Source organism: Pelmatolapia mariae, linkage group LG5, assembly GCF_036321145.2.
Source record: "Pelmatolapia mariae isolate MD_Pm_ZW linkage group LG5, Pm_UMD_F_2, whole genome shotgun sequence".
In the NCBI taxonomy this organism is placed as follows: domain Eukaryota; kingdom Metazoa; phylum Chordata; class Actinopteri; order Cichliformes; family Cichlidae; genus Pelmatolapia; species Pelmatolapia mariae.
The window spans coordinates 30,866,869-30,886,623 of record NC_086231.1 but is presented as its reverse complement, the minus strand read 5'-3'; the positions used below and the strand labels follow the sequence as shown (position 1 = coordinate 30,886,623).

Genomic DNA, 19,755 nt, shown 5'->3' with positions numbered 1-19,755 from the left:
GTGCGACCTCAGACTGGTTATCAAACAGCTTTCCCAGCTCAGGGTGTCACTCTCTCTGAGAAGAAGCTTGGTAGTGAGTGACCGAATGAGTGGGTGGGTGGGTCGGTGGGTGGAAGAGGGGGGGGCGTCAGTGAGCCAGTTTGTGGGAGGGCCTGAAATGTCTGAAGTTCCTGAAATGATTTTGGCTATTTATGGCTGACTGCGATCCAAGAAGAGAGCAAAACTCCAACCAGTACCATTAGCCACACGTGTGTGTGATATAGATAAATAGATACATACTTGATCCCGCAAGGGAAATTACTGCCTTACAGCTGCAGCATAAAGAATAAAAATTGTGTAATCTACAATAAAAAAAAAGCATTGTAAAAAGTACCACAGGACCATACTGAATGCCTTATTATGTGGAATTTTATATGGAACAGTTATAAAATAAGCTAATGCCATACAATACTAAGTTTAAAGCACTTTAAAACAGCTACACCAGATACAGAAAAGTGCATAAATACATTGAAAACAATTTTAAAAAAAAGTTGATACAAAAACAACATTAAATGCAGCTATAACACAATGAAAACAAACAGTCGCAATGTTATAAAAACAAATAAGATCAATGTTTCGTACTGGGTCGAATGCAGGGGAGTTTAACTTTGTTTTAAAAGTGTTGATGATTGTCTAATGTGCAGATAAAGCAGATATAGTGAAAAAAGCAATGTCCCTAAAACTTAGCCCTGTGGAACTCCACATGGCAGGGAAGGAGAGGAAGAATCAGAGCACCTAAACTATTCCAAATCAGTGCCACAGATATCACCAAGTAGTAATAATAAGTAATAATAAATCATCATTTATTGTAATTTTATTGAAGTAATTTAACGAAAAAAACATTAAACAACTGTGATTGTGCAAAAGAGAATTCTAGCAAAAAATAGTAATGCAAATGACATTAATAAATATCATGTACACCGCAAATCTAGCAGCAAGAAAGTCTAATAGAGAAATGTCTGTGGAATCTTAGGTGTGTTTATCTGTCACAGAAAGTAGAGCTGTTGTACAGTTTTAGTAGAGAATGGTAAGAATGTTTTCCTGAAGCGTTCTGGGCAGAGGAGTTGAAAAACTGAAGTGTAATGAGGTCTCTGTTGTGTGGACTAGGGTGGGAGCAATGGACTGTTCATGACGAAGACCAAATTGTTGGTCCTGTCCCTCACTGGCTCAAATGCCTCCAAATCCCAACCAAAGATGATTTCAGCCTTGTGAATAAGTTTACTGATCTTCCTGACATTCTGTTATTCAGCATGAACCGCGTACAATCGTGATCTTTCTCTCTGTCTCTCTAAAAAACCCATCCAAATGCAGCCTCTTTTATTCTTGGTACATTTCAAAACAGTTTAAATTTAATGAACTGAACTACCCATTTACAATATGTCTCTAAATGCATCTACTGCCATGATATGTAAACAAAACTATTTGTTTCATTTTTTTTTGTTTCACTTTTTTTTATGATCAAAACAACTTGGATTGAGAAATCCGTTCAAACAGTGCATTGTAATGTTGGTAATCCATCTGCAAGAGCTGCTCAGCCATGGACGCCCATGCTATAAAGCTCCTGGCACACAATTTGCATGCTGAAGTTAATACCAGAGTAGATTTGGACTTCTGAAGTTACTGAGTCAAGCATGCTCCAAATCTCCCAAGTGTGCTGGTTGATTTTATATACTTTATGCCTCAGCACCCCGCTCTGTAACTTTAGGTGGTCTGTCACTTTGTGGCTGAGTTCCTGTGGTTACTAAACACTTACACTTAGCAGTTGATTATTGAATATCTAGGAGGGAGAAATTCAAGAACTAACTTGTCGCAAAGTGGCATGTCTTCTTACAGTACCACGCCGGAATTCAGTGAGCTGTTTACAATGACTCATTCTTTCACAGATGTATGTAAAGACAGACTGCATGATTTTATACATCTGTGCCAATGGCACAGAAAACACCTGAATTCAAAAATTAAGGTCTGTGGCCCAATACTTTAGTCCATATAGTGTATTCACTTTCACTTGGAGTAGCTTGTATTCATAGTCCATGATAGGCAGAAGAAAGAGAAGGAAAACGTCTGTTAAGAGCCTCAAAAGATAAGATACTGCTGGATTCGTTCCAACACGTTCCAACTTCAGTGACGCAATGGACACACCCACACACAAAACAAAACGAATGAGGTTACAGTATGGAAGACAGATTTTACTGCAAGTTATAATAGAGTCTTGGAATGAATGTTTTGACAGAGGAAAGGCAGAGGAAAGGTATTAAGAGGGGGTAACAGGGAATGAGCCTGACTTGTTGATGATATGGTTTGGCAAGAGAGAAACATCAAAAAGCTTGCCACTGTATTTACACCGTGGAAGTGTGCAGGTCGATTGGCACCGGCAGTCGGAATGGAGTGCCACACCCAAGCAAAAAAGATAGAAAGAAGCTCCTTCAGGATTATGGCATTTGTTTTTATTTGACCCCTAAATCAAATTAGTATTAGTTGGTGAGGTTTATTAATACCACACCAACTAATGCAGTAGGAGCATATTAGACTGAACAAAAAGAGTATGTTTTACTTATTACATTAAGATGATTAAGATCCTATGTCTTCTTTGCAGGGTAACAAAGTCTGGCAACAAAACAAAGTTGCATATTATGTTAGCAAATACATTAGATTTTACAGAAACAGTGTTAAGTTTTAAAGTATCAATTCTGTGCTCCCCACCACCCAATAGTAACTCTACACTTAAGAGTACCTATGTGAACTTACACTAATGCAGAAAGTGGTTTTGAAACACATCCATGATTTTTTTCCCGTGGTCTTTAGCCTGAGGTAAACCAGGTGCTGTGTTTCTGAGAACTGTCTTCAGTTTGTCAGATCATCACCTGGGGCGGGCGTGGCACCTTTGAAATGCAATTAAAGAGCCTCATTAGTTTTTTTCACTCTAGATTTGCTCCGTTAGCTTAGACATGAGAAATATTTAAGCCTTTTGAAAAATAAAAGATGAGTTGTCAAGATCAGCCTTTACACAAAGTCTTTTACACGTTTCGACCACTTGACACAAGTGATGATATAAGGCTGACACATGTTCCTCTTCTAGGTTTCGTAACGTTCCACTCTGTTACAGCAGCGGTGCAAATAATGCTTATATGTTTATAATGTTTAAAAGGAAAGAAACTGTATTGATGAAGTTTATCTTCAAGGATCTGCACCCTGCTTTTTGTTGGAGCAGTTTGACTACAAGTGCAACAAGTTAAGCCCCGGTGAAGTGAGTTTAGGCTAAGTGCAGTGTAAAATTTGGGGGGCACATGTGAATACACATTCTGCCTTTCTTTTTATTAGCTGGCTTGTAAAAAATGTAAAACCCTAGTCAGAGATAATGCATATAAACATTTTCTTTTTGTATATTTGCCACACATGTTACAGATCATCAAACGACTTTTAATAATAGACAAAAAATAACATGATTAAATACTAAAGTTTTATTTATTAAGGGGAAAAAACTATCCAAACCTACCTGACTCTTTTTTAAAGAGCACCCTAAACCTAATAATTTGTTGTACTACCTTTTGCATCAAGGACTGTAATCAACCATTAGTGATACCTGGCACTGAGTCTTGCACATTGCTGTGGATGACTGTTTAAAACGAGAATGGTGTGTTTAAGGTCACACCAAAGCATCTCAATTTGAATTTAGACCTCATTGCATGAACTGAATCTCCTTCAGAACTTTCTGGTAGAGAGCAGATTTAATGGTTCCGTCAATTACAGCAAGTTGATAAAGTCCTGAAGCTGCAAATCAGCCCCAGACCACTTTTTCCCCCAATTTTTGTCATCAGGATGCTTTTAAGATGTATTTATATTTGGTTATAAGCTGTTGCTAATACTCTTGTACACTGCTGAAATTGCAAGTATACAGCCGTAGATTAGAAAAGTGATCAGGCTTTTTTATCGTCAAGAATACCCGTTCAATCAGTGAAACTGATGTTGTTGTTTTTAAAATCTGGTGACAAACTATGGCGATTTATACATATCCTTTACTAGACAATACAGCAGTAACCTTTAGTGTTTAAATGTATGCACTGTAACTGTATGCAGATGTAAATAAAGTTGCGTTTTGCATTTAGCTACCACTACAGAAGAGGAGCAAATATAAATGCAAAGAGCAAAGTGTAATATTTTGAAATGAAACTTTTCAAGCAGCTCAAAATATCATCAAACAAAGTGTTTGTGTGCAGTTTGTTACACAGTGTATCTGTGAGCTAAATGTACAGTTGCTGTAGTTTCTACTAAGTGGAAAAAATGTTAACGTGTGACCCCCGACAGAAGGAGAAAGATAGAAGATGGGTACAGGACAGAAGAGGAAGAAGTGAGATCATTTTCAAAGGTAAGGACTGCTCAGCAAGAGGAATAAAATAATCTGTAAACGCAAATCCTACTTATAACGTTCTAAGTCATTTTAAACCTTTTAAACTTTCACGATGTATTGCAAAAGTATGTTTTTGTGAAGGGTTTTGCAAAACAAACAGAAGTACACGGATGTCGTGTTGTTCAAAGGTTGCATGAAAATGCTATACAAAGCAGTTTAGTACACTTCATTGACCATGAACACACCAGTGTCATTTTAGCTCAATGTTCATGGCCAATGTTCAGTTACATTAAGGGTAGCAGACATTAATGTATCTTAAAGTGATGATTTTGAATTTATTTACTCACAAAGGTTATTTTTCATACTAACTTTATAGTGTCCATGAGTTGGAAATCAGCTATATAGCTTATGTAACATCTTATATGTTGATATGTTGAAGTTAGTTGGCTAAATCCATAAAGAGCAGGAAACCTCAAAGCAGCAGCAGCACTGGTCAGCTGATCAGAGCCAGGGAAAAATCTAGCAGAACTCCCTCCTGCTTCATCTCCAAATTACAATTTAAACCCTTAGTTCGCCCTTCTCCTCCTGACTAAGTCACGTGTTCAGCATGTATTGGTGAAAAAAGGGCCACCTCCATGACACAGAAAACTCAGATTTTAAGCTCAGCAGCTAATTAACATGTATTAATCTCCCTGAGCAATAAAATGATCTTTTTGAAGAAGTATTGATTGAGGCTCTGCGTTGTTTGTATTTAAACCTGATATTTCTCTATCAGTACAAGTGAAACCTTGAAAGCCATAAAAGCAAATGGTTAAACCACAGAATGATGTTTGTATTTTTTAAATACAAAAACCTTTAATCATGTTTTGTTTTTCCCATGTTTTAAAGTGTCCTACCTTTCCATTTGTTTCCTCTTACTTCATCTTCCTGTTATCTGTGGGGATCCACTCATTTCACAGTTACTTCCTGTTGTTTTTGGATGTTAGTTATTTTCTTACTCTCACGAGTACATTTTCCTTTCTCTATTATTTCTCGCCCTGGTGTGTATTTAGTCTGTGTCTGTTCCCTCATCGCCCCTTTTGCTTTATTTGGTTAGTTCACTGTCTTTTGCTCTTCCTGTTCAGCTCATATTGTCACTAGATATTTTTAGTACCTACGTTGAGTCTCACCTTGGGTCCACCTTGGAGCTTTGTAACCAATGCCAAAGAAACAAAATTACTATGTCAAGTGAAACCATTTCAATTCTGCAAAATAAAAATGAACTATATCTATTTAATAGCAATAAATAGTCTGGATTTAAAAGTCTGTTTCTTAAACAAATGTTATTCTATGGGCATAAAGTCATATATTACAACAGAGAGCCCTGTCAGTCCTGTCAACAGACTAGAAACAGATCTCATTGCTAAACTTCTGCTGTTGTCTTTCATACCTTGCAAGTTGCCCCGTGGCTGTCAAACTCCATGAACTCAGAGTTCATGGAACCTGTTTTGTAAAATGGCTTGGTTAGACAGTTACAAAATATGACATTTTAAAGAAAAAATAACCCATCAGCATTTCACTCTGCGATTAATCTTCCTGGACATAAACGACATGGACGTAAACCAGGATTCTGGAGCTGTATTTATTGGAGCTCAAGACTATTACTGTACTGGAGAATAAAGATGTAACAAGTTAAGGCTGAATTTGTTTTACAACATCTGTATAGCTTCAGTAACACTCATAAAAGATGTGTTGGTAGATAGTGATAAAATCTTCAACAGGTAGAGAAGAGTTCAGCAACAGAAGTTTCTCATGGAAAGTTCAGTGTGAGGATGCCTCGGGCATTTCGTAAAAGCTTGAATTTGGCCTGCAGGTCTCAGTGCCTGCTTTAAAACTGGTTTGTAAAGGAAACAATGAAGGAATTTAAAGGTTGGTCAGATAAAGCAATAGACAAGTTAGAGGAAAAAAATGTAAGCCTCTCCAATGACCTTTCACCAGTTTCCAGAATCCAGCTGAGCACCCGAGCTCCAAACACACAAATGAAAGAGCACAGAAGCTGTTCTGCCCAACATTTCACTTAATGCTGCTTTGTCCTTTATTTGTCATCCGTCTATTATTCTAGGGTCTATACCTTATAATATTAAGTGACTTGAGGCAACTGTTGTTGTGATCTGTTGCTACATTTCTTTAGTCGCATGCAGCTTGCGAGCCATGGGTTAGAATTAGAGTTAACAGTAACCCTATTACTACATTTACTACATGTGTTCATTTATCCTCTTCCGTTTACATCTGCCACCCTTCCCCATCACCTGCGTGTCCTGCTCTTTAACTCCTCTTGTCTGGTAGGAGGAGCTAAAATGGCTCTTTTTCATGTTGTGGTTTGCCAACATCGGATCTGGGCAGTGACCTACCAGACCTTCATGTAGAAAAACTGAGACGTGCTGCTGTAATTGCATTTCTTTACGTTATATTAAGATATGTCAAGGATTGAATGTGTAAATGTCTTTATGCTGACAGAAAGTGGAGTTTCACTTGTCAGGCAAACTTAAGATCAACGTGGGCCTAATGTGGCCGTCGATGTAAAATGAGTTTGACACCCCTGATATAAATAAAACTGAACTGAATTGAAAAATCAAGTTAAGACTGAAAATGTAGAAGCTTAAGGTTAAAATACCTTAACAAAACACATTTGTGTTTTGTTATACATTTTAATACAATGGAAATCTATGACTGCTGCATTCTTCTTGCCAGGTGCTTCCTTTCAGTTTTTTGTTCTAATTTATTTTTTTTAATTTTGCTGGTTATGATTGCTTTTTGCTTTTTGAGTAAGAGCACTACAATACCAATAAATAGCAAAACACATTCATTATTGCAGTGGATCCAAGCCAACTGGTTTCATTCATGGCGCTGCCCACACCCAGTGACGAAGGGCTGTACTTCGGAAACACACTGCTGTGAAAGCACTATTTCTATAGCAACATAAATATTGGTTACAACAGGTAGTGCATACCCCAACAAATACTACATACAAATGCACATTCAAGCAAAAGATTTTACATTTATACATGCGTGCATATATACAAACAAAGGTGTGGACCACAAGCAAAAAGTAAATATCTGGATGTTTAAGTAAAGGCGAACTTATAGAAATTAATTTTCTGCAGACATTGAAAAGGAAGCACTGACTTGGCCAATGGGTTGAGAGAATACTTTTCTTTAGTTTACATGCTGTAAACTCAAAACCATGGTTGCTTCGCATGCTTTTCTTAGTGAAAAGTGAGTTCTAGCAATCCAGGGGTGAGAAATTTTAATTGTCATAAAACTTTTAAGCGACTTGGTGCCAGCAAAGGTGTGATATGTGAGTTTCCTGTTGCCAAAAGAATCAAAGTAAAATATCTCTCTCGCACGTTTTTAGCATTGCATACACTTAAAAACACCAAAGAGTAAATGTATCTTTTATTTTCACCAATGCTTATCTTGCCTTTGTACCGATTTTATTTAGATTTACACTGCTCTGTGCTTTTTGTTTGTTTGATTACAGTGGCCATGGAGCACCTGTTTCAAAGGCCACAGATACACAGCAGATAAGACTGAAGCCATCTTAAAATGAACGATAATCTTTTAAACAAGAGTGCATAGTTAAAATAAAAGAAGTGTAAAAAAACAACTGATTGCAGCTTAAAAACATATCTTCTCAACTCACGGATCATTAGAGATAAACTGGTTGAACTCATAAAGCCCTATTCTAAGATAAATAGTTATCTATACCTATAACCTGCAGAATCACAGAAAATTGTTGTTGCTGATTAGTCTCTTCTTCGTGATATTCTTTTCAGGCCTTGTCAAACTGCTCATCTGCAACAGCGTGGAAGGGGTTATTGCAAAATTGACCACGTGACCCAGTTTCTCACTTATTGAAAAAATGTCAGTGTTAACCTGACATGTCAGTGTAAATGTCAGTGTAAACCAGTGTTTACAAACATGAGCCTGTTCTGATTGTGGAAAGGATGAGACCCATCACACAGGTATTCTTAATATCCAAAAAGGACCCAATGCATCTTCGGAGTTCATCAAATTCTCTGATTTTAACTCACCTTTAGCACCTTGACTGCATTTTCAGTCTTGACAGCGATTTTTTTTGCCATGTGGAGAGCCATGGCCAGAGCTCCATAGCCAGTGAACATCCCCATCTCTAGGACCCTCTGTGCTTGACTCAGGTGGATTAGCATCTTCAGTTTTTGACCTGCCAAAAACACACGAAAGATCACAGCAAGAAGTTGAGTCTGTTCATGAACATAGCATTTTCTTTGTCAGTCTCACTGAAGACTGAGAAGTCACTTGGATGAGTGACAAAATGTTTCTCTCACTGAAAACGCTCCAAACAGATCAACAGAATCAACTGTGTGGGATCACTGAGCATGCATCAAGTCTTAGCCTTGTTTTACTTGATCCAGTCAAATTAAAATTATCTCACTGGTCGAAAAGAACTTCCAAATATGGGTTAAGTGGTCAAGCCATTTATTATCAAGGAAACCATTGGGTTTACATGACTACAGTTAGGCAAGCCTCTCAGTTTAATGGGGGTAAGGAAATTTTAGTTGCAGGATTGACTAGTGTATGTGTCAAGGTACTGTACATCAAATGCAGTCTTTTTTGGTTCACTCACTCAGTTGTGTGTTTCCTGTTCTGCTGCTTGAAAGGTTGACATGGACAGTAATGGTATTCAACCATAACATAGCAGTATGATGAACTATAAAAAGTAACAACAGTCCTATGAAATAGAATTTTCAAATATAGCTCAAATAATATCGCACTAGGAAGTGCCAGGGTTTTTTTGGGGGGGAATCCAATACACAGATTTGATCATGCAGCAACATGTTGGGGTTAGAAAGTCAAGTTTCACATGCTGAATATTAGTTCCCTTATTTGCTGTTGAGCAGTTGTGTTTCTAAAGGATTTCCTTGAAGTGCATGTAGCACTTGCTGTATTCATTTTGTCCTGGTGTATTGTCAAAATATCTAACATGGCTGTGAGCTTATGCTATTCTTGCTCCATGTTAAGTTGCAAAGCAATGCCTCTTTCCAGGACTTCTTTCTCCATTTTAGCCATCAGATACATAGAATATTCCTGACAGGAAGAAGATGAGAACAGAGCGGTTTTTGGTGAGCTTGTACTTCCTTCCAATCTCACCGTGTTGGATTCTTTTCTTGTTGTATTTGTACTTCTGTGTATCCTGTAATTAGTGTTTACAGAATAAGTCAGGTTGTGTTTTACAATGTTGTTAATTAGATTAAGAAAAAAACATTAATACTTAATCAGTGTTCTCAGTCTAACATATTCAATGCCAGTGCCATGTTGTTTCATGCCTTAAAACTTAACCTTGAAGTCAGTCAAACCTGTTTTGAAAAATGTCCTTGTTACAAAATGACTGTTTTTCAAAGTATGGTTTGAAAAAAACAAAAACCCAACAAAAACTGCACCTTCACCAACAGGAGCAAAAAAAGTGTGCATATTCCAAAACTGTTCAACCACTGTATGTATTTATTGTGATTAAACTGAAAATACCTTTTCCACTACACCACAGCACCATCCACAGCCTTTTAATGTCTTCTGAAAGCACACCATACAGTTAAGTAATGTCATACTTTATTCAAAAAAAAGAAATCCTTCTCTTCTCTAAGCAAAGCAGGTGTTACCTCAGAGTTACGCAAAATGCGTGCATTGACATGTGAAGCATCTCAAAAAGCTCCTCCCTTGTCCTAAGGGCATCCTCTAAACACTATGCTATATTTAAAGGCTCCTAAGGCAGGATGAACTTGTCACTTGCTTTGTTCACACCTGTAACTTACAGCCTACAAGAATGGGAAAAGTTCAACCAGAGGAAAAAGATACCAAAGAAAAGACAACTGAGTTTAGTTTAGTACGGGTCAAAAGTACATGGAAGTGTCAACTGGGAAAAAAGATCAATAAGGACAGAGTGGACAGTGTCTCGGCTGCAAAAATGTGAGTACACACACAGTAGTCTAATTTACAGAAATCACAGGGAAAACTGTGATAAACCTTTAATCATATTTTACGACTGATCTCTTTTTGTTTGCATATTTCTTTCATTTTCTTCGGTCTAATGCTCTTCTCAGTAAATTATGCAATGTAAATTATCACTTACTTAGCTTGATAGTAGTAATCTGATATTTGCAAATATTGCCGAGTTAAATTATAATTTCTGCATTATTTAGTCTTTTCTAACGGCAGAAAGTGCCACAGGTATTTTTCGGGAAGTGGAATTTAGCCGGAGGTTAGCTGCTTTTTGGCTGCAATTCAAAAAAAACATTTTTCTTTGGTTTTGGTTTTCTTTGGTTTCTTTGGTCACACATCAGTTTGAAATGTAACACTACAGTCTTTTCCTGTAATAATGCATTGCATATGATTACATAACAATTTGTTTTATTGATGAGTACAACATCAAGCATTTTGAAGACGAGCGTTTTAGTGCTTTAAACTGTTTGTATCCTGACATAATAAGATTCCTGCCTGGAGATAAGAAAGAAAAAATGCTGTTAAATGAGACTCAGATGACACCTCTGTCTAATAAAGAAGCTATTTATTGTTTTTAATCTTGCATAATTGTGAGGTTAGACCAAGATGATGGACAGGTAGATGGCGTCTCTGTTCAGAAATACTTTAATTGTTACTGTTAACTGTTATTAACTTATAGTCTTTTTAATCTCAGCTCAAATACAGACCAAAGGTCATCGTAGTGTCCTGTGATTATAATAAATACTTTTTTGTGTCTTGTCTGGCAGCTGTGAGAGTGTCACAGAGAAGGGTACGACCTGGACAGTTATCAGTCCCATTGTCTTTACTTACAAGGTAACTGAAACTCAGGGCTTGCTGGACCCAGGCAACGACACCCTCCTTCTGGGGCACATCAATGACCCTCAGCAGCTAGAGGACATTAAAAAATCAAACAAGCCAATCAGACGCTTTGTGGTGGTTGACCAGGCAGTCTTTCAAATCTATGGCTCCAAGCTAACTGAATACTTAGAGGCCAATGATGTCTCTTACAAGATCTTGGCTCTACCCACCACTGAGGAGAACAAATCTATGGAGACGGCCCTGAAGATCTTAGATGAGGTCAACAACTTCTCTCTTGACCGACGAACAGAGCCCATCATTGCCATTGGTGGAGGTGTGTGCCTTGACATAGTGGGCTTTGCTGCCTCACTCTACAGGAGGCGCACTCCTTACATCAGAGTCCCAACCACACTGCTCTCCTACATCGATGCCAGCGTAGGGGCAAAGACAGGGGTTAACTTCGCAAACTGCAAGAATAAGCTGGGTGCCTACATTCCACCTGCTGCCACCTTCCTTGATCTATCATTCATACAGACTGTTTCCCGACGACATATCTCCAATGGGCTGGCAGAGATTTTAAAGGTACGGCAAATTTAATTTATGATAAAGTCTGTATTCTGAAAAATAACAGCTACTCTCATGGGCCATAAAGGTCAGGTACTACAGACACACACGTGCCATTTATAGCAGAGAAACTAGTCCAGAGGTCACTAAAGATGAGTGACCCCGACAGTAGAAGTAACTTCATGCAATTTTTGTCGGTTCTTTGCAGATGGCCTTGATGAAGCACAGCGGCCTCTTCGAACTTCTGGAGAAACACGGCTCTATGCTATTGGACACTAAATTCCAAATTGATAACAGTGTATACGGGTGCGGCACCTTAAAGGCTGCATCACAGGCAACTCGCATAGCTATTATGACCATGTTGGAGGAGCTTGCCCCAAACCTTTGGGAGGATGACCTCGACAGACTTGTGGACTTTGGCCATCTTATCAGTCCAGCATTAGAGATGGTAATGATCACTAATGGCAAATACAGCTGAACTCTTTGTATCTTTTGCTGATAACGTTTATGGAGCATGTGCAAAATATACATTAACGCTATGTAGAGCTTTAAACACTTTTGAGATTATATATACACACACACACACACGGACATCTTAAAAATGTAGGGTTTCACATTTTCATTCAGGTTGCAAATGATATCATCTCACCTTTCTCTCCCCCGTCCAGAAAGTTCTCCCGTCTCTGCTTCACGGTGAGGCAGTGAACATAGATATGTCCTATATGGTTTATGTGTCCGAAGAGTGTGGCCTATTGACAGAAGAAGAGAAGCAGAGGATCATCAGCTGCATGGTGAGCCTGGAGCTTCCTGTCTGGCATCAAGAGTTTACTATGGAGCTCATACAGAATTCTCTGCAGGACAGGCTGAAACATTCTGGCGGCCTGGTCAGAATGCCTCTCCCTGTTGGTCTCGGGGAAGCAGGTACGAATCCTGTTGCTTGATTTAAATGTACTTGTCACTGCTACGAAACACATTTTTTCTTCCAGAAAGAAGTAGAAGTCACTGCTTATGTATTTGCAACAAAGGCGGAACTGGATGTTTCACATTTTTGCTGCTGAATTAACTGTTTGAGTTAGTCTTTTGTACTAAATATTTAAACATTTTGCTTTGCTCTTCTTTTTATTGCAGAAATTTTTAATAACACATCATATGAGATCCTGCACAGAGCTTACGAAAAATGGTGCGAGGAACTGAGCGCCGCTTCTGAGAGCAACTGTGACCCTTAATAGTGTCATCCTACAACCCCCTCAATACTGTTTTTTTTAATGTTTTGTTTTTACATTTTTAAGTGTGTATTATGTACTGTACTTTTAAATGTTTCGTACTGGTAGGAGAAACTGGTTTATAGCATTGGTCTGCTGCATTTTCAGAAACAGTCGCATTGTGAGATAACTATTTTTGTATTGATAATCTTAAAGCCTGCAGAAATGGCCTACAACTGTCAGAATTATTGCTAGTGTGTGTTCCTATTGTTATTATTGTCTTAAGTGTTCTCATTGTTGTGTGATGCAGTCAAAAATAAATTGTCACATAAGGGCAGCAACAGCTAGCAAATAATATAAGAAGCCACAGAAATATAAGAAGCTTGTGTTTGTTGCTTGTTATGTCTGTCAAATATATAAGCGCCATTAAAGATTTTTAATTGGTTATCATAGTGGAGTTTGTGTTTGTAACAGTTCACTCGTGTTTTACCCTTAAAACCTTTTTAATAGCATTATTTCAATTTTAAAATTGATTTAACATTTATTTAAAAAAATTAAATGTTAAGTGTATTTATTCTCTTATTTCATAGCAAACCTGATGTGCTAAAAACGTCAACATCAAGGCAATGATTGCTTTTGGATTGTTTTGCTCTGCTGCTTCATGAGAAACTCTGGATAAACTCTAATGGCGGCTACAACCTGATGAAAATACTGACATCAACATCTTTAAGGCCTCTGCTAGCAGTGGCCTTAAAGATGCTTTAGTCATTGTAGGCATAAGTAAAAATGAAAAGTGGAAGTAAACAATTGGACACTTCCGTAATATATATAGGGTCTAGAGGTCCCCATAAAAAGTCCTCAATTTCTGCACTGCCTATCCTTTTGGATTTGTTGTGTCCATATATAAAAGTTTATTATATTAATTCTATAAGTTAAGTGTCAGGACTATGTGAAGATGGTCAAGGTGTGGCTACGAATAACATGATTTTTTTCTTCATTTAACATATTAATCACAAACTATATATTTCAACAAGAAGATGTTTTTTTTTAAATGTACCTGTTTTGTTTTTTTTGTTGTTTTTTTCTACAAATGTAGAAACAGCATCACACAATCTTACCACACGTGTTTGTTTTTTTAAATGAATGATTAAAAAAACAAACAAATAAAAACACAAAATGCAGTTTCAATCCTGATACTGTTCCTGATCCTTTCTTCTGGAAAAAAAAGGTGCAGTTGGAAATATATGATTTGGAAAGTGGGGGAAATTGCATTTTTATCAACATCAAAATGCAACACAAAAATCTATAAAATGCACATTATTGATTAATTTCCTCTTCCTCTGCATGTCCCACATTTCCTGATATATCCTAATACTCCAACTGCCACATCCTTACACCAGCACCCTGGCATTAAGTTTTGTTTATGATAGTATGACTACTTATCTTCTTTAAATTTCTCATTTTGGCTGAAGATGCAATTACAGGTTTTACTTAAACAATTTATGGATGGATGGATAGGTTAATGTAAAATATAAACTGACTAAATATTCAATTCAATTTTAATTATACAGATGCTTAATAATGTAAGGCACAGACCCTTCAATAAATAACATTGCAGTGATAAATACCTAACCACGGGCGCTTTGATACAAATACAGAGGAGTTGTTTAAATGGCCAGTAGTTCTAAAGAAGTAAAGTAGGAGGCTTGAGGGAGACATACAGACCAGCCCGGTGTTTATTCACCAATACTGAATGATGTTAACTGGCATCCTTCTACAGGCTGCTACTTCTGCTATTGACCCCCAAGCCATGCCATTGTATCATCAACTATTATGTAATTACTTCCTCACTTGGCCTACAAGCTATATATAAAATAAAAGTCTATCCTGATTCCTCATTCATTTTTTCTAATAAGTATTTTTCTTTTATTCTTAACAGTAGTAGTTTCTTTATTAAAGTTCAGTTCTTAATTCTAATGGAAAATTCTATTTTTGCAGCTTTTAAATAAGTTTATAACTTTATAAAAGAAATCAATCAGTGTGAAAGTTTAGAAGTGAATGGTTTTTGGTTATTAGCAGGGATTCAATGTGGTTTGGAAAAGAAAGAAAGAAAAGAAAATGAGCACAACTGGCCTGAGTTGAGGACATAGTTTGTACACTGTGACACCTGGTGGACACTGCATGCTTTTTTGTGTACTTTTTTGCTCACTATCTAGCAAAATCTGCTTGAAACTGCAATTCCTCTAAAGGTCAATTAGGTTAAGCGGTGATTCTAAATTGGTCTGAGATGTGAATTTGAATGGTTGTCTCTCTCTCTCTCTCTCTCTCTCTGCGAAAGATAACAACCTCTCTAAGGTGTATCCCAAAGACATGCATGTTAGGTTCATGATTCAAGGTTCAAGATAAGCCAGGTGTGAGTGTGAGCATGAATGGTTGTCTCTGTGTTTTAGCCCTGTTATGGATGGGCTAAAAACACAGAGCCTGTCCAGGGTGGTCATGGGGAGGAGCCTCCATGACCCTGAATTGGTTAAGTAGAAGAAAATAAATATAGGGGCATGCAACAAATACATGAAATAACAAGTGGTGTATAGTTCAATGAAAAAAAAAAAATACCATAGGTGTTTTTTGTGCATCTATTTACAGAACAATCAGGTGTTGCAATAAGATGCAACACAAACAGAGGAGCACATTGCAGGCCTGACAGCAGGAGGTCCATCACTCCTCCGAGACATCATTTACATTGCAATCTGCCCTTGCTAGTTTTTTGGCAGTAACTGTGACATTCAGTTCAAAACTACTACACAACAAACTAACTCTACATTCCAAACACACAAATCTCTCATATCTGAAAACCAGGCTGCATCTTGCTGCTATACATCATCGGTCATGTGGCCTGGACACCCCAGAGGCTTAAATATTCCCTTAGCAAGTGACACACAACCAGATGCTTTTAGCAGCCACCAAAAACCTTCTGGTATAGGTCTAGCTGGATATCTGACCACTGTTCCTGAGAGATTTGGCAGAGCTCATTCATAGGACACTGAGAAAAAGTTTACAGTTTTATTTACAGGTTGCTAAAAGTGCAGAGAAAAAAACTGTCTGAAATGCAGTGGTTTCTAGGCTGCATATAAGTCTGTGTACACACACACACACACACACACACACACACACACACACACACACAACAACACACACACACACACACACACACACACACAACAACACACACACACACACACACACACACACACACACACACAGTCACATTTACTGGAGGTGAGGTCTGCACAGAAACAGAGGTTAGAGCAAACTGACAGGAAGCATTAACAGCAGTGATGGCAAAACAAGGCTTATGAAGCTCTGATCCCTTTTTCTACAACTGTGTTAAAAACTGGCCAACTACCCCAAGCTTCATTCATTGCACTCATGGTGGACATCTACTGGCAACAGTGGTTGTTGCACAGCCAAATCTGACTTCATTTGATAGGTCTTTGTTGTCTATATCCAGTACTAAAGACATATGCCTGAGTAATTCCATCTATAAAATAATAATAAAAAACATAAAAAATATAGTGAAATGGGTTTGTCATTGATTGTAAATTACATAATTGACATGGAGGATATTACATAATACAATGAGGCATTAGGTATGACTATGTTGTGATGTGTTTATATACAAACCCTGCACTGATGTCGTCAGTTTATCGTTTTCACCCACATTCCTTTATCTCATTTCCCAATATTCATCTTACCATCTTCCCATATTTATTTCCCAGCGAGTAAGAAAGGCAACTCTTGAATAATATGCCACTATGAGTATATTATATTTGAATAAATATGGAGAATAAACTAATTCTGTAGCACCAACTGTAAATATTCCCACACTTGGGAACGTTTCATCAATGGCTCTATTATTGAAAAGTCCAAAATACACCAAAGCAAAAGCTATTAGTAACGCTCAGTGTGCACAGCACAAGATGTGAAACAGTGAATCAGTCATCTTAAGTACACCGAGTGTCACAACTAAGTTTCAAAGCTCTGCTTATTGAATCCTACCAGTCAGCTGATAGTCTGAATGAAGCAGTGATGTGGTTCAAACCTAATCACTGAAGCAAGCTCTGGCCCACTGCTTCACAATAAACAAATTAACAGCTCCATGGTGCTGAAGGTCAAAAACTCTACTGGGAACTTTTGATTGGAAAAGGGAGGAAAACTTTCATTGATTTTTATTCACATATTAGACACACAGGCTGTGTGTGCTGACTGCACAGGCTCAGGCTGAAGCAGTGCAGCGCCTGGCCCTTTTTCAGGTACCATTAAAGTTACAATGTCACCAGTAGATTGCAGTCAACTGAATTCAATTCTCTTAACCCTCCTAACTCCTGTAAATCCTGCATTTGTAACTCTGCATCAGACTTTAAATACAGCTCATCTGTGGAAGAGAAAACACTGAGTTCATTCACACCTACATTTTATCTTACGCAAGTTTTGGAGAGTATTTAACAGGTATTGTTCCCAACTTTGATACAACAGCAACATTTCAATGGAAGCAAGCAGAGGACTCTACAAACCCATCAGGTTATGTGACAGTCTTAGTTTTTGCTGCATTTCAACAGTTTGAAGAATTTGATGTAGTTTTAAAAGCTGACAAACTGAGAATAGACTTAAGTAACAATGAGTAATTTTTTATTTCTTTGACAGGTGTTGTTCAGCACACCCATTTATAACGTGGCTGTGAAGCTCTGCTGGCATCTTCTGGGCTTCAGAGCTCAAGTAAGACCCACATCCATCCAAACAAAAACTGAGATCAAATATCAGATGATTTCTGAGGACCGGAGCGTGGTGGTGATTAAATGTCTCCTTTTATTTTTAGATTGCAATGATGATGGAGTTCCTTAGACTTCAGCAGGAAAATCAAATCCCACTGCACATCACTGCTGAAGAGCTGAGGGATGATTGGTGGAGAAGAGCAAAGAGACACTCAGAGAGCAGTGAGTTACTGTGACACCTACAGACCACCCACCTCACACCTAAAAGCCTGTTTGTGTGTAAATACTTTGAGAAAACCTCTCTTTTGCTTTGCTTTGAAGACTTTGGGAATTTGAATTCCCAAAGGATTTGGAAGAAAAAGAAGCCAAACCTCTTCTGAAACTGGAAATGTATTTTATTCATTGTGTTCACATAACCTCTAAATGAAACTGTACCGTAAATATCCTTTCTGTTTCAGGTGTGGGCATTAAACATAATTAATAAAATGAGGGACAGAGTTTCAAGCCTGAATCCTGCTTAAGTTTCCAGAGGCCATACCTCCTAAATTTCAGTGATTTACAATTATTAACAGTCCAGCTACAGTGTTTCAATATTTCTGTGATTCTTTAAATAGGTTTAAAAGATAATTCTTCTAACTTTATTCTACCTAAACTCCTCAGCAATGTCAGAAATGACATCCAAACCCTTAAAGAGAAGCAGCAGGAAGCATAAAGCTCCAAACTGCTCACCGCACAGGAAGTGGTGATAGAGGTAGTTCCCCCGTGTCCTTCTGGAAGCTTCCTCCTTGCCCCCTCTTGAACATGGCCTCCCAGAGTCTGAGCATACTCTCCAGCATTGTCACAAAAGCCACTTTGGATCGAGTCTCCAAAACCCTCAGAGAAATGGAAAGCCAGGACATCTTCTCCTTTTCCACCAGAGATGACATGGTCCAGACTGTCCTGAGGGAGATCAGAGAGAAATATCCAGAAGAAATTCTACTCAACAAAATTGCAAACTTTGCACCAGAGCTTCTCAGAACAATTGCGGATGTAGCAAAGAACACCATATGCAAGATCTTCAAGCCCCCTTTTGAAAGTCCACCAGTGTCTGATGTTACTCCAAATGAAGAACCTCCTTCTAAAAGTCTGCCAATGTCTAATGTTCTTTACACTGAAGAACCTCCTTTTGAAACTGAGTCAGGATTTTAAAGGGTCCTTAAGGGTTAACTTCACTAAATCCTACAAGGACTAAAAACATTTCTTATGCACTGGCTGAGCATTTTAAGTAGGCTAAAAAATCATGCAAAATATATTCAAATAGTTTATATCATCTAAACTATCACACTCCGACATATAGCATAAGTGAAAAAGTGAAAAGCAATTATAATTGCTACACACAATTATAGCTTGGAGTGCATGAAGTTGTAGAATTTCATTTGCAGAGATAGGCATTATTGCTAAAGGTTCAAGGATGCATAAACCATCACAATCAGAAGCACATATTCCACGTTTGTTTTGTGTCCTCTTTACTAATATTCAAAAGAATATTGTTGCTAACTTTGGTTTCCAATTAAATTGAATTTGGTGAAAACGATGAAAAATTGAAAGGGAAAACACGTTTCCAAAAGTTCAAGAGAGCACTGACAAAACGATTTTACAAAAAGAAAATCGCCACTGGAAGTGAAGTAAAATCCAGGGATTCTGAGAGTGAAGATGAAAAACCGAAAGAGAAAACATGTTTCCAGAAGTTTAAGAAAGCAGTGAAAAAACGATTTGACTAAAGAAAATAGCCACTTCAGAGGGACCTGACGATGAGAGTGAAGGGCAATTATATGCCTCTTCGGAGTCAATGCTAACTGACAATGAGGTTGTGCAGGATGCTGCCATTATGAAAGATCAGCTGTCACTACCAGTGATGTCAGAGAGCCCCCTTGACACAACAAAGAAAACGTTTAGTCAGAAATTATTGGATGAGAAACTTGAAGACTTGCCAATAGGACACTACGAACATGACGAGATAAAG

At 37.8% G+C, this 19,755-nt stretch overlaps 1 protein-coding gene across 1 annotated transcript; it reads left to right on the top strand.

Moving 5' to 3' along the window:
* The first annotated feature begins 10,223 nt into the window (after positions 1–10,223).
* Positions 10,224–13,008, top strand: eevs (2-epi-5-epi-valiolone synthase). The gene is made up of 5 exons (XM_063473204.1): positions 10,224–10,366; positions 11,167–11,800; positions 11,991–12,230; positions 12,451–12,703; positions 12,911–13,008. The coding sequence occupies exons 1-5, from the start codon at positions 10,224–10,226 to the stop codon at positions 13,006–13,008; spliced, it is 1,368 nt and encodes a 455-aa protein (XP_063329274.1).
* The last annotated feature ends 6,747 nt before the right edge of the window (positions 13,009–19,755 follow it).